The sequence below is a fragment of the Poecilia latipinna genome, unplaced genomic scaffold, assembly GCF_001443285.1.
Source record: "Poecilia latipinna isolate Pla-1442-1.1 unplaced genomic scaffold, P_latipinna-1.0 Scaffold610, whole genome shotgun sequence".
In the NCBI taxonomy this organism is placed as follows: domain Eukaryota; kingdom Metazoa; phylum Chordata; class Actinopteri; order Cyprinodontiformes; family Poeciliidae; genus Poecilia; species Poecilia latipinna.
In genome coordinates, this window is record NW_015113226.1 from 248,928 (window position 1) to 266,526 (window position 17,599).

The 17,599-nt window shown below is 42.5% G+C and overlaps 1 protein-coding gene across 1 annotated transcript in view; it reads right to left on the reverse strand.

The window, feature by feature from the left end:
- Positions 1-20: 20 nt before the first annotated feature.
- Positions 21-17,599, reverse strand: part of gpatch8 (G patch domain containing 8) — a 26,640-nt gene continuing 9,061 nt past the window's right edge. Inside the window, exons 3-8 of the mRNA XM_015042986.1 lie at positions 14,146-14,218; positions 6,090-6,157; positions 4,962-5,048; positions 4,711-4,854; positions 4,279-4,415; positions 21-4,195 (exon numbers count right to left, since the gene is read on the reverse strand). Coding sequence (XP_014898472.1) covers positions 361-4,195; positions 4,279-4,415; positions 4,711-4,854; positions 4,962-5,048; positions 6,090-6,157; positions 14,146-14,218 — 4,344 coding nt within the window. The 3' untranslated portion in view covers positions 21-360. The remainder of the gene's footprint in view (positions 4,196-4,278; positions 4,416-4,710; positions 4,855-4,961; positions 5,049-6,089; positions 6,158-14,145; positions 14,219-17,599) is intronic.

The following is a 17,599-nucleotide window of genomic DNA, read 5'->3' on the forward strand; positions in this document are numbered from 1 at the left end:
AACAAAACTCCAGTGGTTAGTGAGGTTGGGAATGCAAACCCAATTGGTTTATAAGACAATCTCAACAGAATGTCTCATTACATCTATGAACCTGCCTTTAAAACAGGACACATCACTGAAAAAGAAAATAAAAAATCCAAACAAACCAATATAAAAAAAAAACGCTAGTGTCACCGTTTTTAACCAACACAGGCTGCAATATGTAATGACCCCTTTAGTCCGAGTGTAAAACTGTGGTTTTACAACGTCCGACTTCCTATACACTGATGCAAAGACTTCATCCCCATCCCTAAATCAAGATCGTCACAGCCCTCTGTCAGCGTTCCGAGTGTTTACATCCTGTTTTGTATCCATCGTCACTCAAGAGCCGTGGTTAGGCGGGTGTTGGAGGTCCTGTCCTGAGAATATTGGGTGCAGAAGTGGGTGTAGCTGGAGAGCCGCCGCTGCAGCAGCCTGGGACGGCCGATGTGCGAATAGTGTTGGGTAGAGGGCTGTGTGCGGGACGTGGTGGAGTGCCAAGGGTGTGTGGTGAAGTGCAGAAGCAGGGATAATATGAATAGGCTGACCAGAGAGGAAGGCTGTTGGGTGGGCAGGAATTAGCCCCGCATGTCCCAGAGAGTGTCCCAAAGAATGACCAAGAGAGGGGCCCAATGGGGACAGGGAGATGGGAGTAAGGTGGTGCTGGGGAATGTGATGCACCTGTGCCAGCTGGGCATGTGCAGGGTGAGGATGGTGGGCATGCGCGGGGTGGATGCCCATCGCGGCAGCGGTGGCTGCGTGGTGCTGCAGGATGGCGTGTTGGACAGTGGTGATGGATGTGCCGGAGGCGACAGAGACGGTTGGCTGCTGAATGTGGATCTGCTGCAGGGCTGGTGGAGGGGGCGCCGGGGCTAAGTTAGCAGCTGCTGCGGCAGCAGCCGCGGCGGCAGCAGCCGAGGGGAAGGCTTTGACCTGCTTGGCCAGAAGCTGCTGCTGAATGTGTTGCTGCGCCGCCTGTTGCAGCTTGCTGTACTTCTCCATCTCCTCTGGCGTGAACGTGATTGGCTGACTCTCCAACGGCGCCAGGCCATCCTCCTCTGCCTCGATGCCATCCTCCTCCAGACTGGACGGGTGGTAAGCGGGGTAACCATGCACCGGCTGCTGTTGCTGCATTTCAGGCATGATGGACTCCATCATGGGGTTCTGGGAGGAGTCTTGACCTGGCTCTGCTTGATACTGGGGCATAATCATGGAAGGATCTTGTTCAAACAGTGGCTGTGGTTCTTGGTGTACTTGCTCCTCTGTAGCTGACTGCTGCTGTGTCTCTTCCTGTGTCGCTGTATTCTGCTGCACCTCCTCGACCTTCTGCACTGGTGGCGCTGGAGGTGGTGGTGGAGGGGGGAACTCCCTTATAGGTTCTACTAGGATAACCTCTCCATCTGCTTCAGAACCCTTCCCCGTTCCTGATTTCTCTCCCTCATCGGGTCTCGTTAGGGGAATCAACGGTTTCTTCCCTGCTTGCAGCTTACCAAAGAGGGGCAACATGGCTTTGCTTCCCAGGGCTGGCGGTAATTTAGGACCAAAGTAACCCTGTGGTGGATCCTTAATCTTAATCCCAGATTTCGTTCCGGAGGCAGAATCCTCTGAACTTTTCTTGGACTGAACCCTCTCAAGCAGTTGACGCGCTGTGAGCATGTTCTTGTGTTCCCCTGCATCACGAGACCCGACCGGCCTCAAAGTCTGGGAAGTGGATGTGTGGGTGCTCCGGTTGAGGCTTCGCGATGACGTGCGGGGAGACTGCGAGCGATAGATCCGAGAGCGGTTGAAGTCTCTGCGATGTGTGTCGCTGTCCGCCCGTCCCCTGGCGCTCCGTCGGTGAGGCGAGGCTTTGTTGGAACTGGAGGAGCGACTCGCTGAGCTTCGGCTCCGGCTATAACTGCGTCTCCAGGATCTTGTGCTGGTGCTGCGGCTCCAGCTGCTGGAGCTTCTGGAGCTGCTGTGGTGGTGCCGCCGGTGCCGCTTCCTCCTGCTGTAGCTGCGAGAACGAGAGCGGGAATCGTCCGAGGATGAAGAGGAGTACTGATGCCTTCTGGATCGCCTGCGACCTCGACTGCCCCGCCGCTCATACTCGGAGTCAGATGAACGTTTAGAGCGCCTCCGCCGGCGGCCTTCCGTGCTGTAGTCGCTGTAGCTGTCGGAGTAACTGCGGCTGCGATGACTGTAGGCGCTACTTCTCGCTGAGGAGCGCCCAGAACTGCTGGAGTAGGAGCGACTGCGGGAGGCTTGGCCACGATGGCGCCGCCGACTGCTGCCGCGTCGTTCTCCCCGCCTTGATGAGCGGCTGTGGGACCGTCTGGACTCTTCGCTGTGGTGGCGCCGCTGCTCTCGTGGGCTGGACCTGTGATGACGTGAATGCTGGGTGTTGGCGCCGCCTTCCTCCTCGCTCTCACTGCTGGGTGGCCTACCGTGAGCTGGACTTTTCTGAGCAGAGGTAGAACACGACGCGTTTTGCGAGCCGCTCGAGTCCGTTTTTTGTCTTTTAGAGTTACCGTGGTCTTCTGAGGAGTTGCTCTTGTCGTTATTTTTTCCACTTCCTCCGTGTTCTGCCCCAGATTTAGAAGGCACTTCCTTTGCAGCGCGTTTCCTTTTACCCGGCTCCGCTCCTGTTGTTCCTCCAGCTGTGGACTGAACAGAGGAACCAGCAGCTTTATCTTCTGACTTTGGCTTAACTTTTTCTTTGTCATCACCTGCCACCTCTTCTTGATCTTGAGCTTTGTTTTTGCTCTTTTTCCGTTTGTGTTTCTTCTTCTTTTTAGGCTTTTCTTGCGTTGCCTCCGTATTCTCTTCAGCATCCCCAGCTGCATCTTTTTCTTTTCCTTTGCGTTTTGAATGTTTTCCCGATTTCTTATGCTTCTTTTTCTTCTTTTTCTTTTTCGTGCCACTACTGGCAGTCGTGGGTTTTTGCTCATCAGGTCCTGGCTGGCTGGGATCTTCCTTCATCTCAGGTGTTTCTTTATCAGTGCATGCGTCAGGTTCAGCTTCAGCGGCTTCAGCTGTTGAAGCAGCTACAACTTGTCCTTTGTCATCAGCCTCTTCACCAGGCTTGAGGGACTTTGCTGATTTCCCACCGCGTAGTCCTTTATTTCTTGAAAGCTTAAAGTCAAAGTAGAGAGGATTACAGCTGTAGGATAGTGAAGGTTGAGCTTTTGTAAATTCAAGAAGCTCCGTAGGCCACTGCAAAGTGGTACTTTCATCTTTGCTCAGGACAGGGAAGAAGGGACCGGTTGGGACTTTTGGACCAGTGTTTGTATCGAGTGTGCTCTGTGTGTTCTCTGCTTTCTGAGTAGGAGAAGTGGGAGCAGTTGAAACTGTCTCTTGCTCACAAGACGAGATATTGACCTCCGTCTTCACTTTAGGCGATAAAGGAGGTGGTTCTGGTTCAGTTGCTGATACAGCCTCACCTTGTTCTTGTCCAGTTTTACACTCAGTTTCTTTGGACTCTGTGTGATCAGAGCTTTCTTCAGCCTTTTGAACTTCCTCCACTTCCTCTTCATCCTCATCATCTTTGCTCTGGCACTGCTCAGAAGCCTTCATGAACAACAAAAACTGGAAGTTGGGCTTTACACGACAATGAGCTGGCGGGACGTAATGGTAGTACTGTGGTTCTTGTCCAGAAAATCCTTCATCCTTTTTCATCATCATCTTAAGTTTGTTTAAAGTCGAGGCCAAGGAGCCACCATCGTCAGGCTGCTGGATATCTTCTGCCCCAGCTGCACCACCTTTCTCCCCTCCTTCATCTCCTTCAGGTGCTCTTCTGGGACTCTCTGTGCTGCACCCAGATGTCTCCTCTTGTCCTCCAGCCTTTTCCCCTTCCTGATTCTCCTCTTCCTCCACAGCCTCCTCACCAGGATCAGCAAACACAGCCGCTGCCGTCTCCAGCTTGACTGGGGCTTTCTTTGCAAAAGAGAATGATACGCTGACTTTAGATGAGCCGGTAGGAGTTGGGGATGAGGATGAGGATGTGTTCTTCCCCAGAGAAAAATTAAAAGTTGGGCTGGGCTTCGGGGAAGATTGGCCAGTTTTCTCTGATGGTGAACCCTCAAGGATGGAATCTGTAAAAATGGGGTTCTCAAATGGCACGCCGTCCCCATCTCCTTCTTTCTCCCCGTCAACAGCGACTGTGGTTGTTTTGAACATGGGGCCACTTCCAGGAGTACTAAAAAGCAAGATAAAAATCATTTGAAACACAGATTCAATGACTCAAGGACAGCAGGGGGCGCTGTGGTGATATGATCATACCGGTCCTGTTTGTCCTGTTTCCTCTGCTCAGCCAACTCATGCAGCCGACGCAGCATCTTCTCTTGCTTCTTTCCGTCTTTCCGAGAACGGGAGGACACGTTGCGAGCGAACTCTCTCTGCTTCAGCTCTTTTAACCTCTGCATCATATTAAAAAGGACATGCATTAGATTGTTTCAGTCATTCCTTTTCACATGTGTGGCAACTGAATGTGCTAAACTTTACTGGAGAATCTTCTCTGATCAGATTTTTTCTTTCTTTATGTCGTATTTTCACGTTTGTGTCATGATCAGATGGTAATAAAAGTAGAGCAAACTGTTACGTATATCCACTTTCCATCACATTTAAAGAGATGTATTGAGTAACACCTGAAAACTGCTACTTTATCTTACTGATGAACAGTTTTGCTTCAGAGTAAAAAAAAATAAAATTTACCTGTTTGTGGGCATGGTCGTACGAGTTAATGTGGTTGTCAAATTCCTGGTGTTTAGTGTACTGCTTGTCACAAAGCTCGCAGTAGAAATTTGCCCTCAGGTCTTCCAGAGCTTTTGCGATAGCTTTCTCTTTTTCCACCTGGTCCTGAATTTGGTAAGAAACACTTGTCACTTTCAAGAAGATCAGAAAACACACAAGCGATCATCTTTTTTAATGAATGTTAAATCATAAAAATAAACAAAGGACCTTACCTTGTATTTTTGCCGCAGCTCTTCTGTATCCTCTTTTTCCACTTCAAGCACTCTCCGCTTCTCTGTGGCATCCTCTGCATAGTCCAGCTAAAAGGACAAACACAGAGATTCCAGCATCTCCAGAAAACAGTCTGAGAGTCAACAGTAGTCTGCCATCTTATAAGTTTGACGAAGTCATGCAAGTGACTAATGGTATGGAGCTAATTTTCGTTGCTGCGTAGTCTCCAAAACATGCCGACTTCTCTATATTTCTAATGTAGGAAAGACATAATAAATTTTAAGTCTGTCTTTAATTGTGCAAATGCAGATGAAATAACGGCCAAACATAACCCAGGGTTGGAGGTGACATTTAAAAAATGCCGGTGATGCAGACAGAAGGATGCAACCATCTACATATTTACTGAAGGAGTCAAATAATGGGCCAAAATCACCATCAGTAGGTCAAAACTGAGCAAAACTAAAGATCGGAAATAGGCCACTAGAACGTTTTTTTTGTTTGTTTCCCCCCCCCCAACCCTGGTGTTTAAAGATAAATTTGATGACTTGTTTTTTTTTTTTTTTGTTTTTTTTATCTCCAAAAAGAATGTCTGAGGACAAATAACACGAGGCATGCAATACAGTAAGCAATTAGCACTGACAAATCTGGAAAAATAATTTACTTATTATTATTTAATAATAATTTCATTTATTTATGCAAGCTCCTCTTGCATCTGCCGGACTCTGTAAGACTGCTGAGCTTTAGTCAATGTTAGCTCATATGTGCATGGTGCTCATTGGGATTTTTTTTTTTTTTTTTTTTTTTTTTTGTCATATAAAAGGATTTGATGCTTCAGATTTAGGTGTCAGAATGAGATTTGCAATTGAGGACAGAACAAAATAACAAGTGACCTAGTTTATTCAGATGGCTCACAGCAAAGCAGCTGATGTTTCTCAGTTTTTTCAACACAGATTGGAATGAGAATCAACAGCAGCATGTTGGTTTGGGATCAGCTACAGCAGGACATGAGATTCTAATCAATCTTACACCATTAACCACTGATGTCATGGTTATTATTAATTTCCCTCAACAACTTATAAGTATAAACATGAACATTAAACAGGGTCAAATGGACAACTTCAGCATCTTACCTCCATCTCCATTCGGCCCATCCCCATGACATCATATTTAAGAACAATGGGTACAGGGTCGGTGCGTCCTGAGGCAAAAGAGACAGAGAAGACTAGTTGAGTTTTTGAGATGCAGACCAAACACCAACTCGAAGACAGCCTGCTTTTAGAGCATAGGGTGCTGGGGTTAGAGAATTTTTGCCTTGAAAGTGCAAAGAGACCAGAAAGCTACAGTGAACCAAACACCAGCCATTCTCACAGCTTACTACAGCCAACTCCTGAACAAACGTGACCTATATTGTTTCAATGTGGCTGTTGGTTTGTATAGTAGGCACCGTAGGTGGATTAGTCTTTGTAGCTTTGATAAATTTCTGTTGGATTAAATAAAGACACGGCCTTTATTTACACTGAAGTGGCACCTCCTCCCCCCTCCCTGTCTTAAAGTCTTGTTAAACCAGAAAGAAAAGTTTATAAGGAAGTGATGTACCCATATATGGCATTGGGCAAGATTGCAACAGAAGCCTTCATCCGTAAATCCTTCATGGGAGAGGAACTCTTAAGAATATTAAGCCAATTGCTTCATCTATCAACAGGACTGTCCGTAGCAAACACTTTTTACTGTCATGAGGTACAAAGCAGTTTGATTTTCCCAGGCCCGCTTTTTGTTCTCCATCGTCAAAATATTAATTTCCTATCCATTTAAGTTAAACTACTACGTAAGCTGTGAAAAGAGCTAGAACAGAAGGAAATTAACTTTAGAAAAATAAAACCAAAAGACAACCAAAACAGAATGAAACATTATAGATATGAAATATTTAAAAATCAAAACTACTTTAGAGATTGACACAAATTGCTTAATCCACTTATAATCAGCCAAACAAAGCAGAGAGAATGTAAAAAAAAATAAAAATAAAGACACAAGCACTGAACTACAGCAGAGTGACGTCACAGGCCAGGTGTCGCCATGTTGACAGTGCAAGGGAAGGGGATACTTACCTGGTAAAACATGAGGGGATGAGAAGGAGGAGGAAAGATAGATAGGTAGAAAGAAAGACAGGGGAATCTCAAAAGAAAAAGCAGAAAAAGAATTTGGACTAGTCTGCTGCTGCTCCTGATGCCAGCCAGATACAAAAACCAATCTTACTGATGGCGACTTTAATTCAGTTTGGTTTCAGTTTTTTTTTCCCCTTCCAATATATTCACAATTGTTTCTTTCCCCTCCAGATTGCTAGGCATGCCATTGGGGTTATTAAAAATATGACCCTGGATGGCTTTGTTCCAAATTGAAATGCATGCCTCTAAAATGAAAGGGAAGTAGATTCCTTGTTAAACTGAGGAAGGTAAGAGACGTTTGATGTAATTAAGCATCATTCTTGCGCTTGCCTTAGGTAATTAAGTCAGAACAGCCCAATGACTTATTTGTTCTGAAATCGCTGATGCATCGACATTGTAACATGTCTCTGCCTGCCTGGACTTTCAGTCCCACTGCAGTGTCTCTTAGTTTAGACGGGTTTATACCAGTATCTTCCTCTTACCTCATGGTTCTCGGTGCCTTATTTAAATGGAGGAATTAAGAGGGAACGGCTGTTTGGGTAACACTGAGAACACAAGTCTACTGACAGATGTGTGGTTTCACAGTCTTTCACAAACAGCATCAGAGCAGTGAAGGAAAAACAAAAAAGTCTGGTCTGTTAGCCAGCCACTGCAGTGGTCTGTCCAAACTGAGTCACAAGCAAGGCCCAGAACTGAAGATTCATGACCGATTACAATCGTCCCAAACTATCACCAGTCCTTCTACACAGTGACAATACCTCCAGCATTACCCCATTCCAGTGGAAAACAAAAAGGACCAGACAAAAAACAATGTGCAGCTAAAATCACAAGGTGTGAATCACAAGGTTAAAAAAAACTGAAAACAAAATGACAATGTTCTAAGAGTAATACAGATGCATGGTAATATACAAGCAGCAGAATGAGGACTAGGACAGAGAGAATTGAAAGCCTATTTGTGCTCTGATGAGAGGAAAATGAAAATAATGGGAGGAATTAAAACAAACAAAAAAAACAAAACAATTCAATTGGGGGATAAAATAACATTTACCACTAAGTTTACCATCAGCACAACATGGGCAGGATCAAATCGCTGTAAAAAAGAAACACCAATTGGTTAAGCAGGAAGATTGAGGCACACAGAGAAGGGCAGGTGGGGTTGGGTGTGTGGTAATGGGGCTTCAGGGCGTTTATTACCAGAGGGCCTTCCGTGTGTCACCGCCCACCCCCACCCACCTCGTCCCTTTACTCAGGGCTAGGTGCTTACAGGAATCTCCTCTCACCACTAATTCAAACCGCTTGTCCAAGTCCCCAGGCCCCTAAAGTGATGTTGTTGTGCATTTTGACGGAGAATGTAACCGAAGAAACCAGACTACCGTCCCCTAAACCTAAGCTTTTCCACTACTGAATGCTGTGACCAGTAACTTTCATTTATTCGTTTTACAGATCAACAAGTTGCCTTTAAAATAAAATTGTATTTTTTATTACATGGAGAGGTGTAATGCATACCAAAAACCAGGCAGCATAAAACACAGAAAAACACTAAAATCTACCTAGAATTGGTAGATTCTGGTTCAGCTTATAGGAAGTCCTATGTTACTGGTCATCAACAACCTGTAGGGAAAAAGCAGCTACAGTACGTCAAACAACGTATCCTATGTATGCCTATTAAGACATATTTACCCTTTTATAAAGAGATTACCAGATGACTCTCCCCCAACTTAGAATAAGTATTGAGTACATTTAGGCACGGGCCAGAAGGACATGCTCACAAGACGATAAGCTGGGGAAAAATACAATTGTTCCACTGCAAAACTGTATTAACTTAAATATATAAAATAAATATGAGCCGTTTAAAAAAAAAAATTGGCAATGTGGTATTTGTTTGCTCATATGACAGTGACAGCGAAGCAGGGCAAGACTGTGGGGTGTTTAACTGAAGCAGAGAAGCAATGTCAGAGTGACCACACCAGTTGCCATAACAGCAATATTCATATTAGATATTGACTCAAATTTTTAATATCGCTGCATCTATAAGTGAAACAGAATACAACAAGCATATACTACCTTATGCATTCGGCTATCAGCTCAGGCAGCCAGTCTGCAGAAATCTTAACAGAGATACTGCTTCTAACTTGCTGTTGTGGAAAAAAAATTATTTCCAAGCACTGCCAGGTGAAATCACTCAGTCAGGTTTATTCTTATTAGAATTATTAAAACATAAGCGGAATAGTTTCACATCATAACTGACTTTAGTTGATTAAAAATATGTTCATACATCTTCATTTTTCTTTTTTGTAAGCAAAGGGAAAAAGTGCAAAAGCCAGCTGCTCAGCAGTGTGCAGCAGAATGTGGGAGATGGAAGGCAGCAGTGGTTAGTCTCAATCAAGCATGTGCCAGTTCTGACAACATGAACAATGTTTTCTATAAGGGCTCCTTTTGAACAATAAGCATCTCTGAAGGAAACGCTTGCCTGTTGTGAGCCAACTCTTTCAGATGTAGTAGGTTTACTACATACAACTAACTACAGAGTTAATATAAAAGTGCTACAGAAGTATTAAGTAAAAAATAAATACTGTTTATATTCATTTATGCAGGTTCTTAATCTTAAAGCTCTAAGGGTTCAAGTCGCTCCTCCCTGATTCGCCATGTGAGGTAGCCACAGATCCGCTATTTTAGCTTGAGGAAATGATTCACTGATAAAATACAGTTTGTGTGACAAGCTGGTAGTTTAATGTAAAAGCTTAAATTCCAAGCATCTCCTCGGCTCAGATGTATAAACCCTGTTCCTCCACCATCATTGTTATAAAAAGTATTGTATGGAGAGATTTTCAACAGATTTTATGCGTAGGTGCTGTTGTCAATGTCTCACCACACCTGTCATTTTGCACTGACTTCATTTCTGAAAGCTCAGCTATGCAGGACATTGCCGTCTCCACTTGTAATTTATAAATGACCAGATGCAGCTCGTCTTTGTGGTATTTTGGCCATTTATATCAGATTTTCTGAGGCGTTCTCTGGTAAGGACTTTAAACAACAAAAACTCTCTGAAGGAAAAGTAATTATAACTTGCTCTTAAGAACATTGACCTTAATAACAATAACTGACCCGTGCCTAAATCAACTGTCTTAAAATATGATGAATGCTTCCAGGGAAGACCACAATTTTCCCCCTCTAAGCTTTTTGCTTTGCCTACGCTCGTCAGCCCAGTAAGGACCTCTCCTCAAGGTCCTTCGTCCTGGCTAGTCTACAGCCAGCAAGCTCAGTCTGGGATGTGCTTAACCCCAAAACAAATAAAAACATAAAACATAGGAACGTACCTGAAAGAATAGCCAGCAAAGCTTTGAGCAGTGTTTAGAGTCATTTCTGCAATGCCATAGGTGTAATGGAGGATCTAAAACAACAACTATGGATCAGTTTTTTTTGTTTTTTGTTTTTTTTAGCTTCACATTGTTTTTATTTAATGAATATTGTGATTCTGCATCCTACCTCCAACACTGCTTAAAGCCTCTGGTAAATAAGAGATTGAGGCAAGCAGGAGTGCACCTCTGGACAAACATGCTGTGCAGGAGGGGCAAAGAAACGGGGGGAGGATGGAAGTCTGTACCATGGGGACAGAGACACTCGGAGTGTAAAAAGGTGGAGAGGTTTTCCCTGTAAGTCGACTCTATTGCCCGGTAAGTAGCAGACACACATACATCTCAGTCCCACATAATGATCACGCACATACAAACACGACTTTCACTGTTTTAGAGGTAGAAACAGGTAAACAAGCAGAGGAGGGAAACTTTTCTACACGGCAAGCCATTCAGAGTCTGAGCCGTGGTTACAGCCAATCAGATTACTTTAACAGCAGCCACGGAAACTCAAAGAGGGGGGAAAACAAAAATCTAAAAATATGTGGAGATGATGATTCTAGGGGATGTGAATCATGAATCATGGGTTCCTAAATCCAACTTGATTTCACATGGATCTTGATTGTTGGTACAAATCGAAGCATTTTCTCTTAAGCAGATTGAAATAAAGGTTTAGTGATTATGAAGCAAAGAGGAAGAAGCTGACCGAGGCCATTAGCCTATGATACACTGTAAAAGGAGTGTTACACTTAGGTCAACTGCAGAGTGGGAGAAAGAAAACACACCCACACATGCATACTGACATAGAGAAGGGATCCAACAAACCTTACCTAAAAGGGGCAAAAAAGGGACAAAAGAAGAACAAGAACAAAGTCAATACAGTGAAAAAAATGTAAAGAGGGGACAATGCTTTAACTTCAAATGTCAACAACTGTCTCTTCTGGCAAGGAGGACAGGAAAGAGGTGGAAGATTACCATGATTATCCAGCATACTTCAATGAGATGCGATGCTGTGATTAGTATGGGAGCTTACTCACAAGTTGGAGAGGACAGCGGTCTCTAAGCGGGGCCACTAATTCCTACACAACAACTGGACACAATTTGCTGCAGTCTCATCTGCCCACAATGTAGGATGCTTACATAACCACGTGAGTTCTGCCAGAGGCACAAACAAGAGCACAGTCATCCCCTGCGATGTGTTCCCTCCTCCACACAAAGCTCATCTTATCACTTCAAATATATTGTTACTCGGCTCTTCAAGGCCAGATGGAAATAAACATGGATGGAATTTTTTTCCCCTCTCTCTGCTGTGCTGTTGGCCTCAATGCACTTGTCAGCTTGCCCAGAACGAAACAGCTTCCAGGTCTAATCCGTTCACTTGCCCCAGTCATGCTGAAAATACCTTTGAGACGACACAAGAAACTAAGGCTATATATGTACATCAACAAAAAGTAGTTGGGCAGCAACAAGACAACAACCCCACTCAACCAGACAATAGGCTTCCCTGTGGTGTCTTGAGAAGATCTCAGTTACAATGTCAGTCTTCATTCGATTTAAACACACTCCTGCTTGTAAAAAATAAAAATCACTTTTTTTTGGACTAATACCAACTTTTTCTGAGCAAACATTTAGGTAAATGTTTACCTGACAATAACAGGCTGTAGAACCAGCAAATAATGTCTCACAATATCAAACAATTAGTTCATTTAAACCAGTAAACTTCTCTGTGGAGGATATTCTTCTGAACTGTTTTAATGTGGCAATATTTTGAGCTCATGTGGGATTTTTTTCTGACAGTGTGAGCTGGGTTTCTAATCAAACATTTAGACCAGATGTTGCTGGTGGACATTTTAGGGAGAACAAAAGTTGAAATTTTGCAACAAATTATGATGGATGGCTGAGAAAAGACCAATGATTTGGAATAAAACCAGATGTAGTGGAGAGGGTAGATAAGATAAAAAAAACAACAACAAAAAAAATAGAGGCCCAATTAGGCATTAAGATGGATGATTGGCATTTGGGTACGGTGCCAAGCTGAATCCTTTTGAGGTAAATTTCTAAGATCAGTGATTATTTCTTTAAAAAAAAAAAAAAAAAAAAACTGTTGCACTCTGGAAAAAAATGGAAGATACTGAGAAATGGAAGTTAAACAACAAAACAAGGAGGGGCTTTGTGAAACATGCCAAGGTTTTGGATCACTGCTACTTATCCTCTGAACCTATGAACACAGCAGGTCTGAGCTAATAATGTAGTATCAAATAGCCAAAACCAACCCACACATTCAAACATCCTAATCTTCAGCCCTTACTCTCGGAATGAGCATCAACTGGCTGCTAAGAATTACCCGGGGAAAGTTACCTTTTTTTTTAACAATTTTATGAAAACTTTGAATTTCAGAATTTACTTGGCATACAAATCTCAAAATTTACCCTATGTGTCAGGTGTTGGAGAAACACTGCCAATGCAATATGTATGACTGAAATGCTGTTTCCATCTTTCATCAGCGTATGATTAGACTGCATAAAAGAGAATAAACGTGACAAGCTGCTTTGCATATCGAGTTAAAATGGTTAACTGCATGCATATAATTAAGCGAGAATAGTTTTACTTAGATTAAAACCAACCACCAAAGGTACAAAAACAGGCTATGAGAAACCTACAAAATGTCCAATACTACAGAGGTATAGGTTAGAAACAAGGAAGTTCTTACTTTTTTGGTCTATTTCTTGGAATAAAGGGATTCTGATGGTTTCACCTGCATGCAGGAGATTTACTTTTGATTGCATAAAAATATAAGGTATTACAGAAGTTGAAGTTGTTTGATAGTGAAGGTGGACGTGCAGCTCAGTGCAGATGAAACAACTACAAAAGGTCCTAATGTGCTGTGTCACATTAATACTAACAACATAAATTATTATTGGTTTTAGTTTTGCGCATGTTAACATACAGTTACCACTACAACCAGCTGGATTGCACACATTTGAGTGGCAGTGTGATACAGCCTCACTTTTAAGCATTTTAAATCTAATCTTCACTTAAATCGCATTTATGGTTTATGTTGGACAAAATTACTTCATTCTTCAAATACCTTTGTATGTGCTCTATATTAAGCAATCCAAAATGACACTACAGCTAAAGTTTACATGGCAACAACATTAAATGTCTGTTAAAAATGCCAACTCTAACATCTAAGATGACGTCTCATTTGTGGTTTCAGCAAAATATGTGAAAAAGATTTTTCTAAAAAGAAGAAAATCAAAAAATGTGAGAGAACTTTGAACTTTTAGTCTTGTTAAACTGGATGTCAACGTACCAGTTTACAATAAAATAAAATAAAAATCACCAAGGATTACTCTCTAACACTTAATCCACTAATAGACTCCATGAATCTTTTCTTCCATCTCCAAATTTAAGGGAACGGAAACTTGAGAGCGACAAAAACAACTGGAATCATGTTTGCTTTGGCCACGATTTTTCCAATCCGGAATCGGGCAAAAGGAAGAGGTCAAAGAAAGGGTGTGAAGAGAAAAATAAATCAGGGAGGGTGTCGTTTAAAACAACAACAAAAAAAAAAAAAATGAAAATGTGAGTAGAAAGAAAACAAAAGTAGATAGTGGCTCAGTGCCACCAGCAAATTGAGAACATGAGTGTGCTTTAGAGTGAATCCTTACCCTGCATGGCCTTGCCAAGTCCTTGCCCCAACTTCCATCCATGCTTCTGAAGCAGCCGGTGCCCGATGTTATCCTGGCAGAGAGAAGAGAGGAGAAAAAAACCAAAAATATTCCAATAATAAGAGGAGCTATACCCTGTGGGCATGGATGAAAACATCAAGACAAACAAAACACTCAAATCACACTATCATCATAAGCACAACCACCACCACCATCACCATTATCATTATTGTCATCACCTACAGCGTGTAACAATCAGTGTCCTCCAGCACAAGGAGTGTTAGGGCAGTTGGGGAGAGGGATAAAAAGGCTGGGAGACTTGAGTTGAATGGCAAGATTGCCTCTATGTTAAGTAAATGCATGAGTCTCTGTGTGGTCTGCAACCTACAGGGTTTACTCCTACATCATGAGTGTACTTTCAAAGAAAAAAGATAAAACAAAGGAAGTTTTTCAGGCAAAAAGAAAAACAACTATCATTTATTATCAAGATAAACACATCAAATAACATCCACTATGTAAGAAGTTAGAAGGAGGAGGAGGAAGGAGAGGGCAATATATGTATCGCACGCATACATATATGACACACTACAGCGCAGGATCTTCGTACACAAAGAAAAGCGACACGGAACAGGTATGGAAATCTAGCAATAACAAAATGAAGACCAGAAACTCCAAGCTTGCTGTGATTCCGTAACCATGACAAGGGGAGCACCATGAGACATTCAGCTGTCACAAAAATAGAGCAAAAGAAAAAGACAGAAGTGGAGCTTTTGGGCCTTGGATTACCATTACAAGGCCCAGAGTGGACTGATTATGCATGTGTGAAGGGCTCTGTGGGCGTTCAGATGAAAAGGACAACAGTGTACTTCGAACCCCGTTAGATATACCAAAATGACTGTTGAGCACGGTTTTGGATGCCTCCTGCATTTAGATCATGAATTGTCAGATTCCAGCCATTTTCAGACCAACAATGAGCAACAATTTGGAGATCTGCTGTAACCCATACACAGTTTCACATTTCTGCTCAAGATTCCAATAATATGCATCAGCAATCTCGGTTGGATCCGACAACTGATAATGAGCAAAAGGAGATTGAGAGGCATTCAAAAACATGCACAAGAGCATTTTCTAGTACACTGTGGGGCCACTGAGCAAGTCATGTTATTTCACTAGTATTGGTCAGCGAGGTAACAAAAACATTAAAGTGAAATGCAAGACCATCCCACCACTACACACTACAGTACATCCTCAAGCACATATAAACAAGAAACAATGACATTTCTTTATAAGCAGTGTTTTCTGTTGTGATTATAACTATTCCAAGCTTGTCTAACATTCACCAGAGTGCTGCATTCTATCCAAAAAAAAGAAAAAGAAAAAAAAAACATACAAACCAAACAGAAAGGATATTTATAATCACAAAGAGACTGACGTCGACTTTCACAAACAGAAAGTGAGGGAAAGGAATAAAACTAAAAAAAATAAAAATAAAAAAAAGCATGCAGCTTTTTGTTAAATTGTTTTTAACAAAAAGGGTCGTCGGTGTTAGTAAGCGCACTGTGAGTCTTACACATACAGTGGGGCGGTTGGGGAGGGGGAGTAGAGGACAGGTGAACAAAACTCCAGCTGAGTTAGTATCGGATGGATCAGGCACAGTGAGGGAGGATGGCTCAACAATGCTTGATTAGGTCTCTTTGACAAGAGGTCAGGAAAATTGGCAGAACAGAGCAGGCTGAGCCATGATGATGAAGGTGGGTATTCGGGTGATGGAAGTGAGCTGGGTTTGTAAGAGGTTAGAGCATGTGAAGGGAGTGGTGGCCTCAAACACACGGCACACATCGCATCTCTGTCCACAGCGGTGCATGTGGAGGAAATTCGACTTAATCCTTCGTTTTAAAATCACATATTGTCACCAGCTTTTGCTCTCCTTAATGTATTTCAAGGAGAAAGCTAAGGTTTGCTGTATTATTAGATTATAAAATGCCATACCATGATGACTAGAATAAACAAATCCATGTGACCGATTTGTGCCTCCGGCTATCTAAAGAAATGAGAGTGTCACTTCCTGTTGTCCTGTTATTTTGTCCTCCAATTCATGCTTTTCCAAACCCTGTGTACTCTGACTTAGATCTTTTCCTCCACAGGAAGAGATAAGAATAAAAATTAGTGCTGGACACCACACGGCAGAGAGGAAACAACACATCTAACTTGGCACGACTTGTTAAAGTTTAGCAGTTTTCTATTCTTTCCCGGTTCTGAAAAGCCAAGTGAAGTTTCTGGGAAATATAATTCCCGTCATTCGCTCTGTGTCTCCTAATTATTTGCTAGAGCGTCGACGTGCAGCAACATTACGGATGCCAATATTTAATCGTTTGCAGAGTTGCATATGCTGCTTGAGAGGAAAAGAAAATTAAAATCCACTCAGAACTATGAACTGGGAAATGCCAGACAAATAACAGTCCAGTTAAATAATCTGAAATCTTGTGAATATCAAATCTTAAGCCTCATTTCAAATCATTTCTGGAGAATTTAGAAACAAATCAGGTAGAGCAGGCTGGAGGCAGCAAAAGTGTGCACCTATTGACTGTAAACAGCTTAGGTCAAACTGAACTCTATGGAGGTTGGTGGCCAGAGATGACGTGTACGCTGGGTGTTGGGACAGCAGATGAGTGCACCAAAAGAATAGACAGACGGATGAAAGCAACGACGGCGAGTCCAACAGCAGTGCAAGTGGAGTGAAGGCATTTCCATACGAACCTGGCTTTAAAATACTGGGCTGTCAAAAAAACAGTCACACGTGACACAACGTAAGAAACCGACCGAACGCTTTCAACTGCAATTCTGCTAGCTTCTCTAGGTCTTAAAAATACAAATCTCTCTCTGCCTTGAAACAAACATTATACTTATACAAACAGAAAAGGCAGACATTTCAATAAATCCACCAACTGACTGTTAAAAACAGGAGAAAAGGAAAAAATAAACAAAAGGTTAAAACAAACAAAAAAAATCTACAAGGGGTGGTTTTTTTATATAAAAGTATGCAATGTGCTGTCATTGGCACAGTGCATGGCAAAAGATATGAATAAGGGAAGTGATATGCAGGGGACCCCACCTAGAGACCTCAGAGAATGTAGTTATTTAGTGGTTGCTGTTTTTTTTTTACTGGGAAAATATGTGCAATCATCCACCTTCAGGATCGAGAATCTTGGTTACATGTATTCATGCCTAAATCTATATAAATGTTTTACTTTAGAAACAGATCACACATTTGTCAGAAGAGCAGCTGCTTTTGGACAAGCTCTGCTCCTCTTAACTCCTTGCAGTCTCTTTAGTTCAGACATCTGAACATACTGGTCCGTGTCAGATGCGACAGGTGAGACGAAGCAAAAAAAAAAAAAAAAAAAACTTTTTTGGGGAAAAAAAGTAAGGGAAAAAAAAAAAAGGCCTGAGGTCC